The 17,912-nt window shown below is 36.8% G+C and overlaps 1 protein-coding gene across 1 annotated transcript; it reads right to left on the bottom strand.

The window, feature by feature from the left end:
- Window positions 1-12,030: 12,030 nt before the first annotated feature.
- LOC135157490 (E3 ubiquitin-protein ligase Midline-1-like) lies at window positions 12,031-17,690 on the bottom strand. The gene is made up of 2 exons (XM_064113252.1): window positions 16,925-17,690; window positions 12,031-14,827 (listed from the first exon to the last, which is right to left on the bottom strand). Exons 1-2 carry the CDS (start codon window positions 17,552-17,554, stop codon window positions 13,568-13,570), a joined length of 1,890 nt encoding a protein of 629 aa, XP_063969322.1. The 5' UTR covers window positions 17,555-17,690; the 3' UTR covers window positions 12,031-13,567.
- Window positions 17,691-17,912: the final 222 nt, after the last annotated feature.

Here is a 17,912-nt window from a genome sequence, read left to right as displayed (position 1 = left end):
GGATTTCATTGATTGTTAGGAAGCAGGGTCATTAAAAAAATTGATAAAAAATCGTTATAAGACCTTATTTTTTTCAAACCTGGGCCACCTAATTTGCTGCAATTCAGTTTTATATTAAAAAAAGGGCAATTGCCCTTTCGCTTTAAAGGGGGGAAATTGTGAAAACATACACTTCTCTGAAAATCTGGTCCAAATTTACCAAAATAGTAATTTACTTAATCTTTTTTACCATTCAAACTCAAAAAGTTCCACTAGTGATTACTCGGTCACTTCAATCCTTTGCTTTCAGGATTCTAAAAAAAAAAAAAATCACATGTTCCCTCCTGAAAAAAATGAACTAGGATCCTAAAATTTGTGACTTGCCTCCCCCTACCTTCCCTCCAAAAATGATAACACCCCCCCCCCATCCAGACTTCCTTCCATTGCGCCTGTTTGTATCATTCTCTATGTCTTTCTTTGTATTCATTCCTATATCTCTATTTCTCGAAATGATGGTAACATTTCTCATACTTTCTTGATGTCACGTGCATGCCTTCGAATACAATAAGATATTTCAGTATTCCTTGCACAAAGCTGAACAATGCTGAATTGGTTACTAAATTTGAACAATAAGTGTTTATTACATTTTCGCGACATGTCATCAGTTCCCAAGAATACCTTCTTCATCCCTTTTCATTGATCACAACTCGTTCTTTCCCGTCCCTAAGCCCCTAATTTCAAGTGCAAGTTCTTGAAGACCCCCATTTCATGTTAAATTCCAGTTCCCAACGTACCCCCATTTGCAGAATGCAATCTAGTCCTTAAACTCTTAATTATCCTTTTCCATAAGCAACTTGAGTTCTTAGTGGTTTGGTTTCAGATTTGGGATTTTGGGGCTTTTTGAGTATCCCTGTTCCTCGTTTCTTTTACATTATTTTTAAAGTACAAAACGAAGCATTATAAAAGTAAAAATCAAGACGTCTCTCTTCCTTTTTACCGAAGGGACCAGTAGATATGTTTTAGACACCAGAGTACCGAAGCAACATTAGCGTACCTAAGGGGGGGGGGGTATATTGCCCCCCTGACGAGTCACAACACAGGCAAGGGACGTATCCCTGCCCCCCCCCCCCCCGCTGACGAGTCAAAACTGATCCCTGACGAGCCACTTTTTTTTTGCTTGTCAAATTTTTGGGCGGACGAATTTTCCCTACCCCCCCCCCCCCCCCTTGGAAAATCCAAGGTACGCCACTGCGAGGTAACTTCGTCGAAAACCCACGACACACATGGTTCTGGAAACAATTTTATTTTACTGGGGTGCTGATGTAAATTTGACAAGCAAAAACAAAACAAAAAAACCCCAACAACAGGAGTTTCACTACAAAATGACGATTATTCTGGTCCAGAGCACAGATATATGCCAAGCCAAATAATAATGATAATAATAATGATGATGATGATAATAATAATAAAAATAAAGGATTGCACTACAAAATATCGGCGCTTTTGGTTACATTTCGACATTCTTTAACACCAAACAGATTTCCAGGGGTGCTACATAAAATTATGGAGAATAATACACGCTGCATGCACCCCCAAGGAAAATCTTGGGGTGCTTTAGACCCCCAGCACCAGGCGCGGTTCTATACTAAATGTTTTTTGGGGGAGGGGCTTCTGGGGGCTTGACAAATTTTCGATGTTGTTTTTTTTTTCAATACAATGAAAATGACCGATTGTGGATAGCCTTATACACACCAAATAGCTATTCCCCCTCCTGTAAAAAAATATTTCTAATATCGTGCGAGGGAGCGTAGCGACCGAGCTAAAAATCACATTTTCAAAACGCTTGAGATTTTTTTATCTATTATTATGAATCAGGGCCTGATTAGTTTTACACATGTAGATTAGGACATTTAACGATAACGGGGTGGGGGTGTAGTACTGGTTAGGCAGGAAATAGTTTTGCGGCAAACATATCGATTTGCCTTGCCCAATAATTTTGACAGATTGAAAATGTTACGAATCCATAGCAAAAATGTATTTGACGAACATCTGAAACCGCTATAAAACCATCAGACTTGACATGAAAATGTACTATTAAATATATAAAAACTAAACTTTTCGGTGAGCATCACGTGCAAAATTCTGCATTATAATTTGGCGCGCAGAGCTCGCCGAAATATTTTGGACATTGTCTTTACCCCCTTTCGCCATCCAAAACATGGGTTAGCACTACTGACTCTGAACTATATGTTTTCATTAAGTTACGCCTCTATGGGAGTATATAACGACAGAGACATTTCCTAAAGAAAAATATCCTAACGAATGACAAAAAAATCGGAGCGCTTTTAACAAAACACGACAGGTCTAGAGTTTAAACTTCAATTTTATGGCATTTCGTGGTTCAAGGGATCTATTCAAATCATTTTACTTTCAGCCTGGAATGGGCCCCTTTAAACCGACTTAGTAAGAAGCTGGAGCATAATTTTTTTTCAAAATCTCGTTGGGTACACTGTTACTTTTGTTCAAATCCTGAGCTTAAAGGGATGCTCCGGGCTGAAAATAATATGATTTAAACAGATAAAGAAAAATCAGACAAACAAAACACTGAAAATTTGATCGAAATCGGAACGAATAACAAAGTTATGTCATTTTAAAGATTTGCATTATTCAGGTGAAACAATTCCAGGCATGTCTTCATGAATATTCAATGAGCAAATTGATGTCATATCCCCACTTGTTCTTTTGTAGTTTATTATGTGAAATTAGGTTTATTAACATTTTTTCTACCAAGAACTGAACAATTTGGATTGATAACTGATTTAGTGCATTGGATATTCATTGCTGTAACTTATTTCATTATAGAGGAGACACGATATTCACACGTGTATGAAAAAATGAAGCAAATATGATTTCATGTAATAACATGAGAAATAGGAAAGTGGGGATGTGACATCATCAACCCACCTATAAATGAATATTCATGATGACGTACATTTATCTATTTTCACAAAATGATGCTTAACTTTAAAATTCAATAACTTCGCTATTTTGTATCGGATTTTGATGAAATTGTCAGCATTTTGCTCTGTGAATTTATTTTTTTTAAAGATAAATTTTCAGCACGGAGTACCCCTTTAAGTGAGCGAGATAACAACATTTGTGAGTTCTTATACCGGGCTCAATCGACTCAGTGTAAGAGATTATTAGCTCAGTTTGATACTATTTCAATCATCACGGGCGCATCCTGGATATTTCACTTTAATTCTAATGTTTCTGAGGATACATTCAGTCTAGTGATCAGTGTTATACAGTCTTAGCCGCGGTCACATCGACTCCAGATGTACTGAATCTATACGTTATTTACAATGACATTCCATCGATCGGTTTGGATTTTGTTTCGTTAGTGTGACTGGGACATTGATTTTTTTTTAAAGTTCTTTGTCATGCTGCAGTCACATCAATGAAACCGACCTAAAACCGGTCAGGGCTATTACGGTTTGTATCCCCCCCCCCCCAGTGTCATATCAGTCGGTTTGGAGTCGGTTTCGTTGATACGACAGTAGCATGACAAAGAAAACCGACCTCAAAGCTGTCTGACCGGTTTTTTTTCGAATGGTATACACTGTATCAGGGGTCGGTTTGGAGTCGGTTTCGTTGATACGACAGTAGCATGACAAAGAAAACCGACCTCAAAGCTGTCTGACCGGTTTTTTTTCGAATGGTACACACTGTATCAGGGGTCGGTTTGGAGTCGGTTTCGTTGATACGACAGTAGCATGACAAAGAAAACCGACCTCAAAGCTGTCTGACCGGTTTTTTTTCGAATGGTATACACTGTATCAGGGGTCGGTTTGGAGTCGGTTTCGTTGATACTGCAGCATGATCTTATAGATTTTATCCGGAATAACAATAACATTGTTATCTTATGTCTTGTAATGTGATATTCTAAGTACTTTCAAACGGCATGAGTTTCCTTTCCCCTATCTCTCTTTCTATCCTCACCTTACATCTTTTCTACATCCCCTCTTCCCATCTCTGACTTTACTATATTCATTATTATAATTCCATTTTACATCTTGCCCTCGTTCGCATCTCTTTTAGTTCCAAACCTCTACCCCTTCTACCCCCTCCCTTCTTTCTATCAATCTCCATTTCTCTTACCCTTCCTGGAACAAATGGTATGAACATTTTGCCTATATTTATTTATCGAGAAAATGGTAGGGGCTACCGCTCCCTATACGATTTTGTACGTAGTGTCAAAGGAGGAAAAAAATAAGGAAAGGAAAGGAGAGAATTGAGGAAAGAGAATTAAAATGGAGAGGTCTGGACCATGTACCTATGAAACATCCCTATAGTTCAATTGAGAAAATATATGACGTAATATTTTGGTGCCCCCCCCCCCATCAAAATATCATGGCGCCACCCCTGATTATAATTATCATTAAAATTGAAATCCATGAAAAGAGTGAATGGAAAGTAATCGGTTGGTTTAGAAATCGTAATTGTCGAATTTTATTATGTCATTCTATGGTAGGGCCAACATTCCTTCTTGCAATTCTTCCCCTCGCTCACATGATAATAAAATTATTCGCTTCTATGATAATTTGAATATTTACAGCGTTAGTTTTTATTGGCTACACCATAATAGGCTATAATAATGGTTGAAATCATTCTGCGTATTTCATAGAATGAAAATCAGTCAGCGTATTATGAAGAGATGACATAAACTCGATAGACATGATAGATATGTCGTTAAAAACATGAAATGATATACTATACATGTTATGTAAAACAGGTAAAATAATTATGATTGTGCAAAATAATCTATACTCTCAGTGTAAAGCCATTTTCGTTGACGCAAACAATTTCCGTCCGATTTGTCAAACTGAATTGAAAACATTCGTTACGTCCAAATTAAAACAAACAACACTAAATTGGCGCAGAATGTTGGTATTATAATTCATCTGAGAGAACAGTGGGTAAAACGATTGCATCCTGATTTGAGATAATGTTCTCTTTTTCTTTAAATCGACGGATTTATTAAAAATGTAATTCGTCTGTGAGAAGGTATTTGATCATTTTAGTGAGATTTGAGATTGATTTATTAATTATTCGTTCTTAAAATGCATTAAAGTACTTTCATATCAAAAATACATTTGTAAACAATATCACAACGAGTTCAATTCCAATTATAATAGACATAATTTTGAAAAAGAAATCGAATGAAAGGATATTGAGGTGAATAAAAGTGACTTTGGGTAAAAAATAAAATGGAACAGAACGGAGGGTTTGCCAAGAAAAAGCCCATGCTTGTATGAGTGTGTCTTTGTTTCGATATATGCATTTTACAAAATCAGTTTACAATAACGGATAGAGATGGAACATGACGCCAACCAAAAAAATATATATATATAAATATCAAAAGTTATGACGAATGAAGTACAAAAATAAATTATAAAAATATAATATTCGCGGGAGAGAAACATTATGCCAGTGCAGGCAGCGAATAGTTGAACAAACATATTTAGAAATCATATTATGAAACTATACATCTTTTTATTCATTCACTTAAAATACCCCTTCCTATGTGGTAAGACTATGGTCTATCTTGCCAGAAATCCATGTGTATACATTTCCAAACGACAAAAACCTTAATATTCACTAAGAGAACAAATTACTTTATTTACCAAACCAAAGACATCTGTGATATTTGTATGGGGACAGTTATTGTTTTTCTATCAACGAAATATTTAAAGTACCCCTTTATTTAGTATCCTTTTTTAGTATCAATAGTCCTACAAGGTTGAACTTCAAAATCCATGTGTACAATTTTCTTTTTTTACTCCGTGCGAGGAGTCCTCTACATGTATATTCATTATTATTTTTATTCAGTATTTCAAGAAAATGAAAATTTCAAAGAATACACATGTACAAAAACAAAAGAGACGAGGATGTTTACTAATTTATCTCCAGGGACCCGTAACACAGAGTTTAGCTATTAATGTAGAACATTTTTTCTACGATTGATTGCATTGACTACAATATACAATTAATCGTAAAAATCAAATATGCAATTAATCACTTTTCTTTGTGTTACGGGACCCATGGGTTGCCTGGGAAAGGAAAACGTAAAATAAATTACTACCGCCCAAAGGCCTTCCTCCCAGACCAGGGCTCCGTAACACAAAGGTTTGCGATGAATAGCAAATATGAAAGAATACTTCTTATTGGTTCCTAGTCAGTATTTTGCGACAAATGCACGTGTAACATTGATCTTGATTGGTCGATTCATTTCGCATACATTCGTAATTCCGAAGCTTCGTAATTCCGAAGGTTCGGATATTCCGAAGGTTCGGATATTCCGAAGGTTCGTATTTCCGAAGGTTCGTATTTGCCCCCCCCCCCTCCAGACCTGCTTCCATTTCGCCCGTTTGTATCATTCCTTTCTGTCATTATCTAGGTCTTTGTATTTCATTCCTATATCTCTTTTTCTCGAAATGATTGTAACATTTCTCATACTTTCTTGATGTCATATGCCTTCGAATACAATAAGATATTTCAGAATTCCATGCACAAAGCTGAACAATGCTGAATTGGTTACTAAATTTGAACAATAAGTGGTTATTACATTTTCACGCCATGTCATCAGTTCCCAGGAATATCTTCTTCATCCCTTTTCATTGATCAACTCGTTCTTCCCCGTCCCTAAGCCCCTAATTTCAGGCGCAAGTTCTTGATGACCCCCATTTCTTGTTAAATTCCAGTTCCCACGCACCCCTATTTGCAGAGTAAATTCTTAACCTCCTCATTTCATAAGAATCTTCAGGGACCCGTCTTAACAAAGAGTTACGACTGATCCGATCAACCTTAAATGTATTGTAATCCATATATTATGTCATTTTCTACAGTTAAGTTTCACAATGTCCCTTTGTAAAGAAAGAAAAGCACACCAAATTTTCAAGAAAACTAAGAATGTATATGAATCATATTTAGAAAACATTTTGAACAAACGTGCCTTTTATCTGTTGACATTTCTGGGTTTCGAGAGTTTTGTTAATCGGATCAGTCACAATTCTTTGTAAGAAGGGTCAACATCTAATCCAGATATATCTGTACGTTATTTTCAATGATATTATCATCAGTCGGTTTGGGGTTTGTTTCGTTAGTGTGACTGGAGCATTGATATTTTTAGTATATTTGTTATGCTACAGTCACATCGATGAAACCGACATCAAACCGATCAGGGCTATCACGTTTTTTTTAATGACTTTTAAGTTTGTCAATTTTTCATGAGACACCTAATACATAGATTTTAGGAACCTGTAAAATAGGACTGGATATGAACATGTTATACATTAAGGTCACGTTGGATACACTGTTAGCCTTCTTCGAACCCTTCGCCACGGCTTTGGGAATTCTACGGGGATCATCGACTCGACTCAAGAGATTTTTAGCTCGGTTTGATACTCTTTTAATCTTTAATCTAATTTAATTTTTTAATATCTTTAATCTTTTAATCAACACAGGCGCATCCTGGATATTTTATGTTAATTCTAATGTTTCTGAGGATATATTCAGTCTAGTGATCAGTAGGTGGTTTCAGACTGCCTCGAAGTTCGTCAGTTCCAGGTATTCTCTGATCGGGAAATTTACCCCGATCAGAAAATACCCCGGGGGGGGGGGGGGCACTCAGTATATAATGCATAGTGGGTATGTGCCGCGGAGGGGACCCCCATTTTTACACTCAAATTTCCGTTCCGAGGCATATCATTTTTGTCTTATTGAGAAAAAGAACAAAGAAAGCCGCTCCAGAGCATAGCATTTTCTTCTTCTCGAGAAAAAAGAAGAAGAAGAAATCCGCTCCAGGGCTTCGCATATTTTTCTTTACGCCGTTCCGGTCGCAATTTTGGTGAAAAGCGGCCGCAGCTCGCTGTCCGACCATCGCCTCTGCGCTAGCGCGCCCGTCAGTCGTGCCGCCGGGCTAGCTGCAAGTACGTTCCATTGGGATGCATACGCACTCGCTCGCAGGCGACCCGTTCCAAGGACCCCCGTTTTCACAAACATTTGTAGTTCCGAAGCCCGTTCCGAGGACCCTGCTTTTTTACCATGAGCCCGCTCCAAGGCCCCCGTTTTTTGTCTCGCCCGCGGCACACCCCTATCACTTTTTTGGTCGAGTGCCCCCCCCCCCCCGGGGGAAAATACCAGGTATTTTGGAAATGTGAAAGCAAACTACGCGTTATTTCCCCGAAAGAAAATACCCGCTAAATAGTAGGTACTTGGCGAAACTACGAGAACTTTCGCGGGGATTTTTCCAAGGTCGAATTTACGGGAACTTTTAGCCCAGCGTGTCGTTGGGCGCGGGCGCCGTGGGTGGCTGCTGGGCTAGTGGTTTTGAATCTCGCGCCTTGCCTGCTTATTAGACCATACTGCGCAGGCTCCTAACTTCAGGAATTTATCCCGTAGGGTATGTTTCGGGGCGGTGTGAATGCAGGAATAATTAATGGATATTTTTTAGCCTAACAATGTTCTCGTAATTTAACGGGGATTCTTGTGATCGAGGCGGTTTGAAACCGCCGAGTGTTATACAGTCTTAGCCACGGTCACATCGACTCCAGATCTACTGAATCTATACGTTATTTCCAATGACATTCCATCGATCGGATGGAGTTTGTTTCGTTAGTGTGACTGAGCATTGATTTTTTTTTTTAATTTCTTTGTCATGCTACAGTCACATCGATGAAACCGATCTAAAACCGATCATGGCTATTACGGTTTGTGTACCCCCCCCCCCCCCAGTGTCATATCAGTCGGTTTGGAGTCGGTTTCGTTGGTATGACAGTAGCATGACAAAGAAAACCGACCTCAAAGCTGTCTGACCGGTTTTTGTTCGAATGGTACACACTGTATCAGGGGTCGGTTTGGAGTCGGTTTCGTTGATACTGCAGCATGATCTTATAGATTTTATCCGGAATAACAATAACATTGTTATCTTATGTCTTGTAATGTGATATTCTAAGTACTTCAAACAGCATGGGTTTCCTTTCCCCTATCTCTCTTTCTATCCCCACCTCACATCTTTTCTACCTCCCTCTTCCCATCTCTGAATTTACTATTCATTAGTATGCTTCCATTTTACATCTTGCCCTCTTTCGCATCTCCTTTAGTTCCCAACCTCTACCTCTTCTACCCCCTCCCTTCTTTCTATCAATCTCCATTTCTCTTACCTTTCCTGGAACAAATGGTATGAACATTTTGCCTATATTTATTTATAGAGAAAAGGGAAGGGGCTACCGCTCCCTACGATTTTGTACGTAGTGACAAAAGAGGAGAAAAATAAGGAAGGAAAGGAGAGAATTGAGGGAAAATAATTAAAATGGAGAGGTCTGGACCATGTACCTATAAAACATCCCTATAATTCAATTGAGAAAATATATGACGTAACCCTTTGGTGCCCCCCCCCCATTAAAATATCATGGCGCCACCCCTGGTTATTATTATCATTAAAATTGAAATCCATGAAAAGAGTGAATGGAAAGTAATCGGTTGGTTTGGAAATTTTAATTGTCGATTATGATTATGTCATTCTCGAGTAGGGCTAACACTCAGTCTGTCAATTCCTCCCCTCTCACACATGATAATGAAATCATTATGATTTGAATATTTACAGCGTTAGTTTTTATTGGCTACATCATAATAGGCTATAACAATGGTTGAAATAATTTGTGTATTTCACAGATGGAAATCAGACAGCGTATTATGAAGAGATTTGATAAACGCGATAGATATATCGTTAAAAACATGAAATGATATATGTTATGTAAAACAGGTAAAATAATTATGATTGTGCAAAATAATCTATACTCTCAGTGTAAAGCCATTTTCGTTGACGCAAACAATTTCCGTCCGCTTTGTCAAACTGAATTGATAACATTCATTACGTCCAAATTGAAACAAACAACACTAAATTGGCGCAAAATGTTGATATTATAATTCATCTCAGAGAACAGTGGGTAAAAAGAATTGCATCCTGATTTGATACAGCGTTCTCTTTTTCTTTCAATCGACGGATTTACTAAAAACGTAATTCGTCTGTGAGAAGGTATATGATCATTTTAGAGAGATTTGGGATTGATTTATTAATTATTCGTTCTTAAAATGCACTAAAGTACATTCATATCAAAAATACATTGTAAAAAATATCACAGCGAGTTCAATTCCAATTATAATATACATAATTTAGAAGAAAAAAATCGAATAAAAGGATATTGAGGTGAATAAAAGTGACTTTGGGTAAAACATAAATGAAACAGAACGGAGGGTTTGCCAAGAAAAAGCCCATGCTTGTATGAGAGACAAACCCCTGTGTCTTTGTTTCGATATATGCATTTTAAAAATCAGTTTACAATAACGGATAGAGATGGAACATGACGCCAACCAAAAAAAAAAACAATATAAATATCAAAAGTTGAAGTACAAAATAAATTATAGAAATATAATATTCGCGGGAGAGAAACATTATGCCAGTGCAGGCAGCGAATAGTTGAACAAACATATTTAGAAATCATATTATGAAACTATACATCTTTTTTATTCATTCACTTAAAATCCCCCTTCCTATGTGGTAAGACTATAGTCTATCTTGCCAGAAATCCATGTGTATACATTTCCAAACGAAAAAAATCTTAATATTCACGAAGAGAACAAATTACTTTATTTACCGAAGACATCAATGATATTAGTATGGGGACGGTTATTGTTTTTCTATCAACGAAACATTTAAAGTACCCCCTTTTTTTAGTGTCAATAGTCATACAAGTTTGAACTTCAAAATCCATGCATGTACAACTTTTTTTTAATCCGTGCGAGGAGTCCTCTACATGTATATACATTTATTCAGTATTTCAACAAAATGAAATTTTCAAGGAGAACACAAATACAAAAACAAAAGAGACGAGGATGTTTACTAATTAATCTCCAGGGGCCTGTAACACACAGCTTAGCAATTATTGTAGATCATTTTTCTACGATTGATTGCATTGGCTACAATATACAATTAATCGCAAAAATTAAATATGCAATTAATCACTAATCTTTGTGTTACGGGACCCATGGGTTGCCTGGGAAAGGAAAACATAAACTAAATTAGTACCGCCCAAAGGCCTTCCTCCCAGACCTAAACTCCGTAACACAAAGATTAGCGATCAATCGCTAAATGAACTGACCAATCAATATCAATGTTACATGCGTATTTGGTTTATAATACTGACCAGGGACCAATCAGTGCGCTTCTTTCATATTTGCAATCCATCGCAAACCTTTGTGTCACGGAGCCAAGGGCTCTGTAACACAAGGTTTGCGATGAATAGCAAATATGAAAGTATACTTCTGATTGGTTCCCAGTCAGTATTTTGCGACACATGCGCGTGTAACATTGATCTTGATTGGTCAATTCATTTAGCGATTGATCGCTAATCTTTGTATTACGGAGCCCCGGGACTTGTAGGGTGACATCCACAATAATAAAAACACATTCATACAGTTTATATCATACAATAATAATTCATATAGAAATCGCATTTTAAAATTGATTTGATATGTATGAGATCAAGAGAATGTACAGGTATTAGAAACAAAATATGGGTCAAATTAAAACTTAAAAAAAGTGTTAATTTTATATTTTATGGTAAACGTTTCCATACATACATATGCACACTATATTATAGAGAATGTAATAACAATATAAATTCAATATTATTTATATACACATTATGTATATGCAATTTCAAGCAAGTAATTCAATTAGAAAATAGAATATATAGATAGTGAATCAATATCTTTCAATAACCTTTCAATGTTTCATTATTAGAGTACATATGCTATCCTTTTACTTAAAGGAAGACTTTATAGGATGTCACAATTAATTATCATGTTTTCCAGTACGTCATTCGTCATTCTGTCACTTCTACACGATAAATGTCAAATCTGAGAAAAAACAAAGAGTCCAATCACTTCCTTTTTAAAATTTGTATTGATTTTTATTATCCTTTTTTTGGGGGGGGGGTTGGACAAACGTATGTATGTGCATTTGTGTTGTTTCTTTCCATCAACATTTTCTAAAAAGGTGAATATGATAAAAGATTTTCTCCAGAAAATAATTCAGTCTCCAATAGATACCTTTCCATGTTGTTCGAAGATAGAGCATGTCCTGATTCTCTCGAAAAAGGGCGGTATAAACAAACGGCAATTAATAAACACGTAGTCCGATATTCATAATCATTTTTATATTGAGAAATTTAATTAAATACACCGTGTTATATTGGCTTAATGTACACCATTCATCTTTTCTCACAAGAAGTTCCTTATTCAAATTATCATGATTTATATTGATTTCAATAATGTTCAAAGTATTATTTCTTTATATGATTCGTTGTTTTTATTATTATATTTCATGGAAATTTAATCATTTATTAAGCTAACCTGAATTTTGTAAAATAGAACGTATGGCAATGTGCAATGCAAGAAAATATTACTACTTATACCTTTGTTATATTATGATGTATTGTATTCTGAATAAAGGCAAAACAATAAAAAAAAAACAATAACAAGTTCTTCCATATAAATACATTTCTATGGATGCCCTCGTGAAATTGAAATTATGTTAATATCGTAGTTTGTATTTGTAGTGACTGTTTATAAACATTAATCATTCAGCGAGGTGTTTTGATACAAAATTAATATTCCTGTAATTATGTACATTTCATAAAATGAAAATATTGAAATATCAATCGGTTTGTGGGGACTATACATTCCACACAAAAAGAAATATAGCCCTATTCAGATTAATGGTTCTACGGTCGAATAGGAAAGAATTCAGCTGATATCCGTGATTATTAGGCCTATACACTGGGCAGAAAAAAAGATATCAAGATCATTGTCGTATCTCTACAACTAATAGGTGGACTTGCAAGAAAACAGCATATCAATTGTACACAATTACATAAAGACTAATCTTGAAACTCATAAATATAGAGTTCGTTTAATATAATAGTCTTATCGAATTCTTTGTAACAGCAAGAGACCCCAAATATTTAACGCCTAATTACACCAGTTGAATGACAACAAAATCATTACACTGTAAAAAAACGCTGTTTAAAATGTCAAGCACGTTGTTTAGGCCTATCACTCTAACAACTACTGTTTAAACTTTTTAAGCGTCTGTTTATTTTTAAAACGACTGAAAACTTTTTAAACAAGATGTTTAAAATGTTTAAACAATTACAAAAAGAAGTTTAAACAACTTGTTATTAGAGTGACAGGCTTAAACAACGTGCTAACTTTTTACTGTGTGGTTAATTCAGATTCACGAAATAATTAGAAATAGTGGTCTTTTGATAGTCAAGTTTCAATGATTCAATATTATTTTATGTGTATGAACTTTTTTTCGATTCATGTTAAAATTTCTGTGTATATACACATCACAAAATGTAAACAAATTTAGAAAGGCGTTGGATTCTCATTTCAGATACACAATGAATAATCGCATAAAAAGCAATAGTTCATGTTATACACACTAGTGAGATACTCTTTATTACAGCAATACCTTGATGAAATATAACTTCTTGTAACAAGCAAAGGCGAATAGGTCCGGAGAGAGTGAAACCAAGTAACACAAAATATAATCCAATGTCATATCAAGTGCATTAAACTCAACTCTTTCCCTCAGGTTCAGACCATCAAGATCATAGAGCCTGATCACCACCTTCCTATTCTTCCAATCAGCACTCGCTACATACACCCTATCCTGCTCATCCACGGTAGCATACAGGTTGACATACTTTGGAGCTTGCAGAGACTCACCAGCATTCCCATCCCTGTCATAAACCGTCACCACGCTTGGATTGATGAAATAACATGAACTGGTGACGATCAAACCCGACCTGGTGGATGATACCTGCCTCGTCCTGTGCTTTGTTGGAACGGTGTGTTTGAGAGTGGACCCAGTCGGGTCATAGATGTAGACTTTGTTGGCACCGTTAGCAATGAGGATCTCATTTGATGGACTTATGTTCAGTATGTGATCATTACCAGTCCCACTCACGTTGATTGTTGCTTTCCTGGAGCCATCGGGAGAATACATGTGTGCTTCTGTAGAACCAGTTGAGACACATAATGTTCTGTCTCGTAGAATCGCAATATCTTTATAACCCTCATGTGGTATGTTTGTATACCGCTCCGTTCCACCAGCTATATCAATGATATCAATACCTCGTGCATTATTCCCATATACGATGGCCACACTGGTATGAGTGTAAGCTGTCATTCCAATCATCCGCTCTCGTAGATCTATACACTTCATGATTTCTAACTTGGGATCTGATCCCGAGATGCTCCCGAGGTCCAGACAAGATTTATCTGCAGGATTAAAACTCTTCTCCTGTGCTTTCTTTGCAATAACTTCCGCAGTAGTGCGATCAGTAACCTCTTTCAGCATAGCTTCTAGCTCATCACAGAGCAAATTATGAGCAGACAGACTATCTGTCTCAAGATGACACAGTCTGTCATTATCTACCAATGTAATCGAACTACAAATGCTCTTGATCCTCTGTCGATCCTTGGATTTTAAGATGTTGAGATCATCCTCGAAACTTCGCCTCAATTCATTTATTTGCTCAATGAGATCTTGAAGATGTCCTTCCAGCTCTTTGACCTTGATGCTGTAAGCCTGGCTGACATCGTCTAGTAGTTTCTGCATGGCAGTGTGTACCTCATGACGTTGTTCTTCTATATTCTGAATGTTCTTTTCCAGCTCACCTTTCTTAGCTGCACATTGCTGGGCAAGGGCTGTCACCTAACAGAGAGAGAGAGAGAATAGTTACCGTTTGCTGTAAAATAATCAGTTCCGTAAACATGTTAAATGTAGTTTGTATATTTAGAAGAATTTTATTAAATGCATGTATCATAACGTCTGGCTTGTACATATACCAGGGAAGTTGTCACATCAATAATTTATTCTTAATTTCGGACGAGGGGAGGGGGGGGGGTGGGGTGGGGGATAGGGGCGGCAACGAAGGATAGGAAGAACATTTATTATAATTATTATCGTTATATGAGAATTATTATTATTGTTATATTATCTTTATTAATCATAGTTTCAATTATGATTAATATCAACATTATTATCATAATTATAGATTTTGCTGAAATTGGTAATAACATCATTATTACTACAATTATCACTATTATCATTTCTAATCATTTTTTCATTGTTATTATTAACAATATTATCACCATAACCGTGTGAATAAAAAATCTTGACCCCTCATAAGTCCCAAATTGAAGGGAAATTCTTGAACGCATATTCATTATATTTGGAAAGAGTATCTCCTTCCACAAAATTTAATTAAATAAATTATTTATGTGGCATGTCATCACGCTTAGATAATCAGTTGGTATTCTTTGCAGTGATGTAAATTTTTATGTACGCGAAAGTTAGGCATAACTGCAATGAATGAATCCGTATGCCAATGACGTCATAATCCATCATGATTTAGTAAACATATTAATTTGCAAATCCCTTCAATGAAATCAACTTGAGAATTAATACTTAAAAGTCGTTATTAAATAATAAATGTAAATTATCGATAACGTATTCTGAAATGGATTTTGATGGAACTCTTGTATATATTATGAGATCACTGACATATGGAGTAATTTATTGCAGCCATGTCTTACTTTAGCGCCAATCCAAATTTACATCAATACAAATAAGAATAAAAGAATACCTCCTGATCATCCAAGCAGGAACACAGTCCACATAAATAACGTAAGTTATTTGGGAGAAAATATTCTTTCAGGCCATATATGATTATGTGAATGGCATATATTTTCGTTTAAATAGGGATTTATGAGGTGTCATTTTTTTACTCACACGGTTGTTATACCACGGGTGTTGTGGAATTGTTTTGAGAGCGGGGGCTGATCCGAGAAAGGGGGGGGGGGACATGTAACATTTCACAACTGGTTCCGCGTCCCCTAGATGAGGAGGGGGGGGGGGGAGGTCAGGAGTATTAGTAAAAGAATAGCTAGTATCACCATCTTCTCCTTTTTTTAGCGGCACAATCTACATCAGCGTGTTCTTTAATATGTTTTTTTCTACACTCTAAAAACACTGAGTAGAATTTTACCCAATATTGTGTATTAAGGGAACATGCATGTTTGCTGAGTATGTTTTTACCCCACATTGGGCTATTTCAACGCAACATTGCGTAACATTTACAAAATATTGGGTATCTTTCCCGGGGGGGGGGGGGGCCAGTTCCATTCACGAGTGGATACCATGCGCGACCATGGGGTCTCGAAAAGCACCCTAAACACGTAATTTCCATATTCTGAAAATGCACTCCTTAACAAGTATTGGCGTGTGAAACCCTACCCTTAACAGGTATTGGAAACAAAACGATACTCTTGGCCAATATTCCCTGAAATGAACCCCTAAACAAGTACAGGAATGTTTTATTGTTACGGGTCCTTTGGTCGTCTGCTTTACCTAATTTGGTTTAGTACGACCCCGTCTTTTACACCTCGCGCAAAGTGGACTCTAAACACGAAGTGTTGGGGCAAAAGGACATCCTTTATAAAACATTTTAATTTTGTTTTATCATCCCCGCAAATTCGACCCTAAACACGTAACTGTCCTAGCGAAATAGATACCCTTTTTTCATTATTTTTGTGTTTTTGACACCCTTATCACGTTACGTACGTAACGTGCCCTATCGTGAAAAAGACATCCTTTTTACGTGTTTTTTTGGTCGCGCATGGTATCCACTCGTCAATGTAAGTGGCCCCCCGGGGTATCTGTTTACTCAACCAACATGCATGTTCCCATTTTACTCAGTATCGGGTAAACCTTTTTTATTTAATATCCCAATTGTTAAATGACCATTACCTTTCGCCTCAATTTCTGCTCGAAGTCAGACTGGTTCTTGATGTTATGGACCTTGTGACCAACGACCACGCACCTGAGACAGACACGGACCTTGCAATCATCACAAAACATATCTTTGTTCTCTTGTTTGTGGATGGAGCATTTCTCGAATAGATGACCAATGCTGACCTTCCCTTCGATGACATCCTCCACGGAGACAATCTCGTGATCTTCAAACATGGTCATGTACTGGTGAGGTTGTAAACACCTATCACATATGTAGTTATTACATGTTCTGCAGAAGGAGACAGCGTCTTGCTGAAGTTTGCAAGCCGTACATTTTGGACGCAACTCAAGGACTGCATTCATCCCTCCACACTTAGCGTGGTAATCGTCGACACATCCGTTAATGGAGACATTGAGGCGGAGATCGTCGACACGGTTGGCAGACAACTTGGTGATCTCCCTACAGAGAGGACAGACCATGTGGTCAATGTCCTGGTGGGTCAGATCATATTTCTTGAGACACTTTCGACAGAAAGTGTGTCCGCACGTCAGGATCGTTGGTTCATCAAAAATATCAAGACATAGCGGACATACCAGGTTCTGTGAAGAACTGGAGGCTTTCTCTATTTCAATCTTTTCAGCCATTGCTACATAAACTCTACAGTCAAACTATTTCAACGAAACTGGGTACTATTTAGTTGTGAGAGATAGCTACGAGTAACACCGCTGTAAATATGTACATAATTATTGTGCACGTCACGGTCGTGAAATGACTGTGTGTGCGAAACTCCTATTACAATATGACTTTGTGCACATTAATAAAGAATGAGGAAGCTGCGATATAATACAATAGCATAAAAGTATAATTATAAATAGAACTGGTTTTCCCAGCTACCTTTGAACTTGATGGAAGCACTTGTCATCTTATCGATAGAGGGCGTTCAATTCTAATCCATTTTTGGATCATTGAGCAATGTTGAGAGATATACGTACTGTATTATCT

Source organism: Lytechinus pictus, chromosome 18 (genome assembly GCF_037042905.1).
Source record: "Lytechinus pictus isolate F3 Inbred chromosome 18, Lp3.0, whole genome shotgun sequence".
NCBI lineage: Eukaryota > Metazoa > Echinodermata > Echinoidea > Temnopleuroida > Toxopneustidae > Lytechinus > Lytechinus pictus.
Note: the sequence above shows the minus strand (reverse complement) of the source record. Positions and strands in the feature narration are given on the sequence as shown.

Bases quoted from the DNA above. Each gene is read 5' to 3' on its own strand.
- LOC135157490 (XM_064113252.1), bottom strand. From the start codon at position 17,554: ATGGCTGAAAAGATTGAAATAGAGAAAGCCTCCAGTTCTTCACAGAAC. The intron at 14,828-16,924 runs GTAATGGTCATT...TCTCTCTGTTAG, and splicing joins AGCAGAAATTGAGGCGAAAG to GTGACAGCCCTTGCCCAGCA.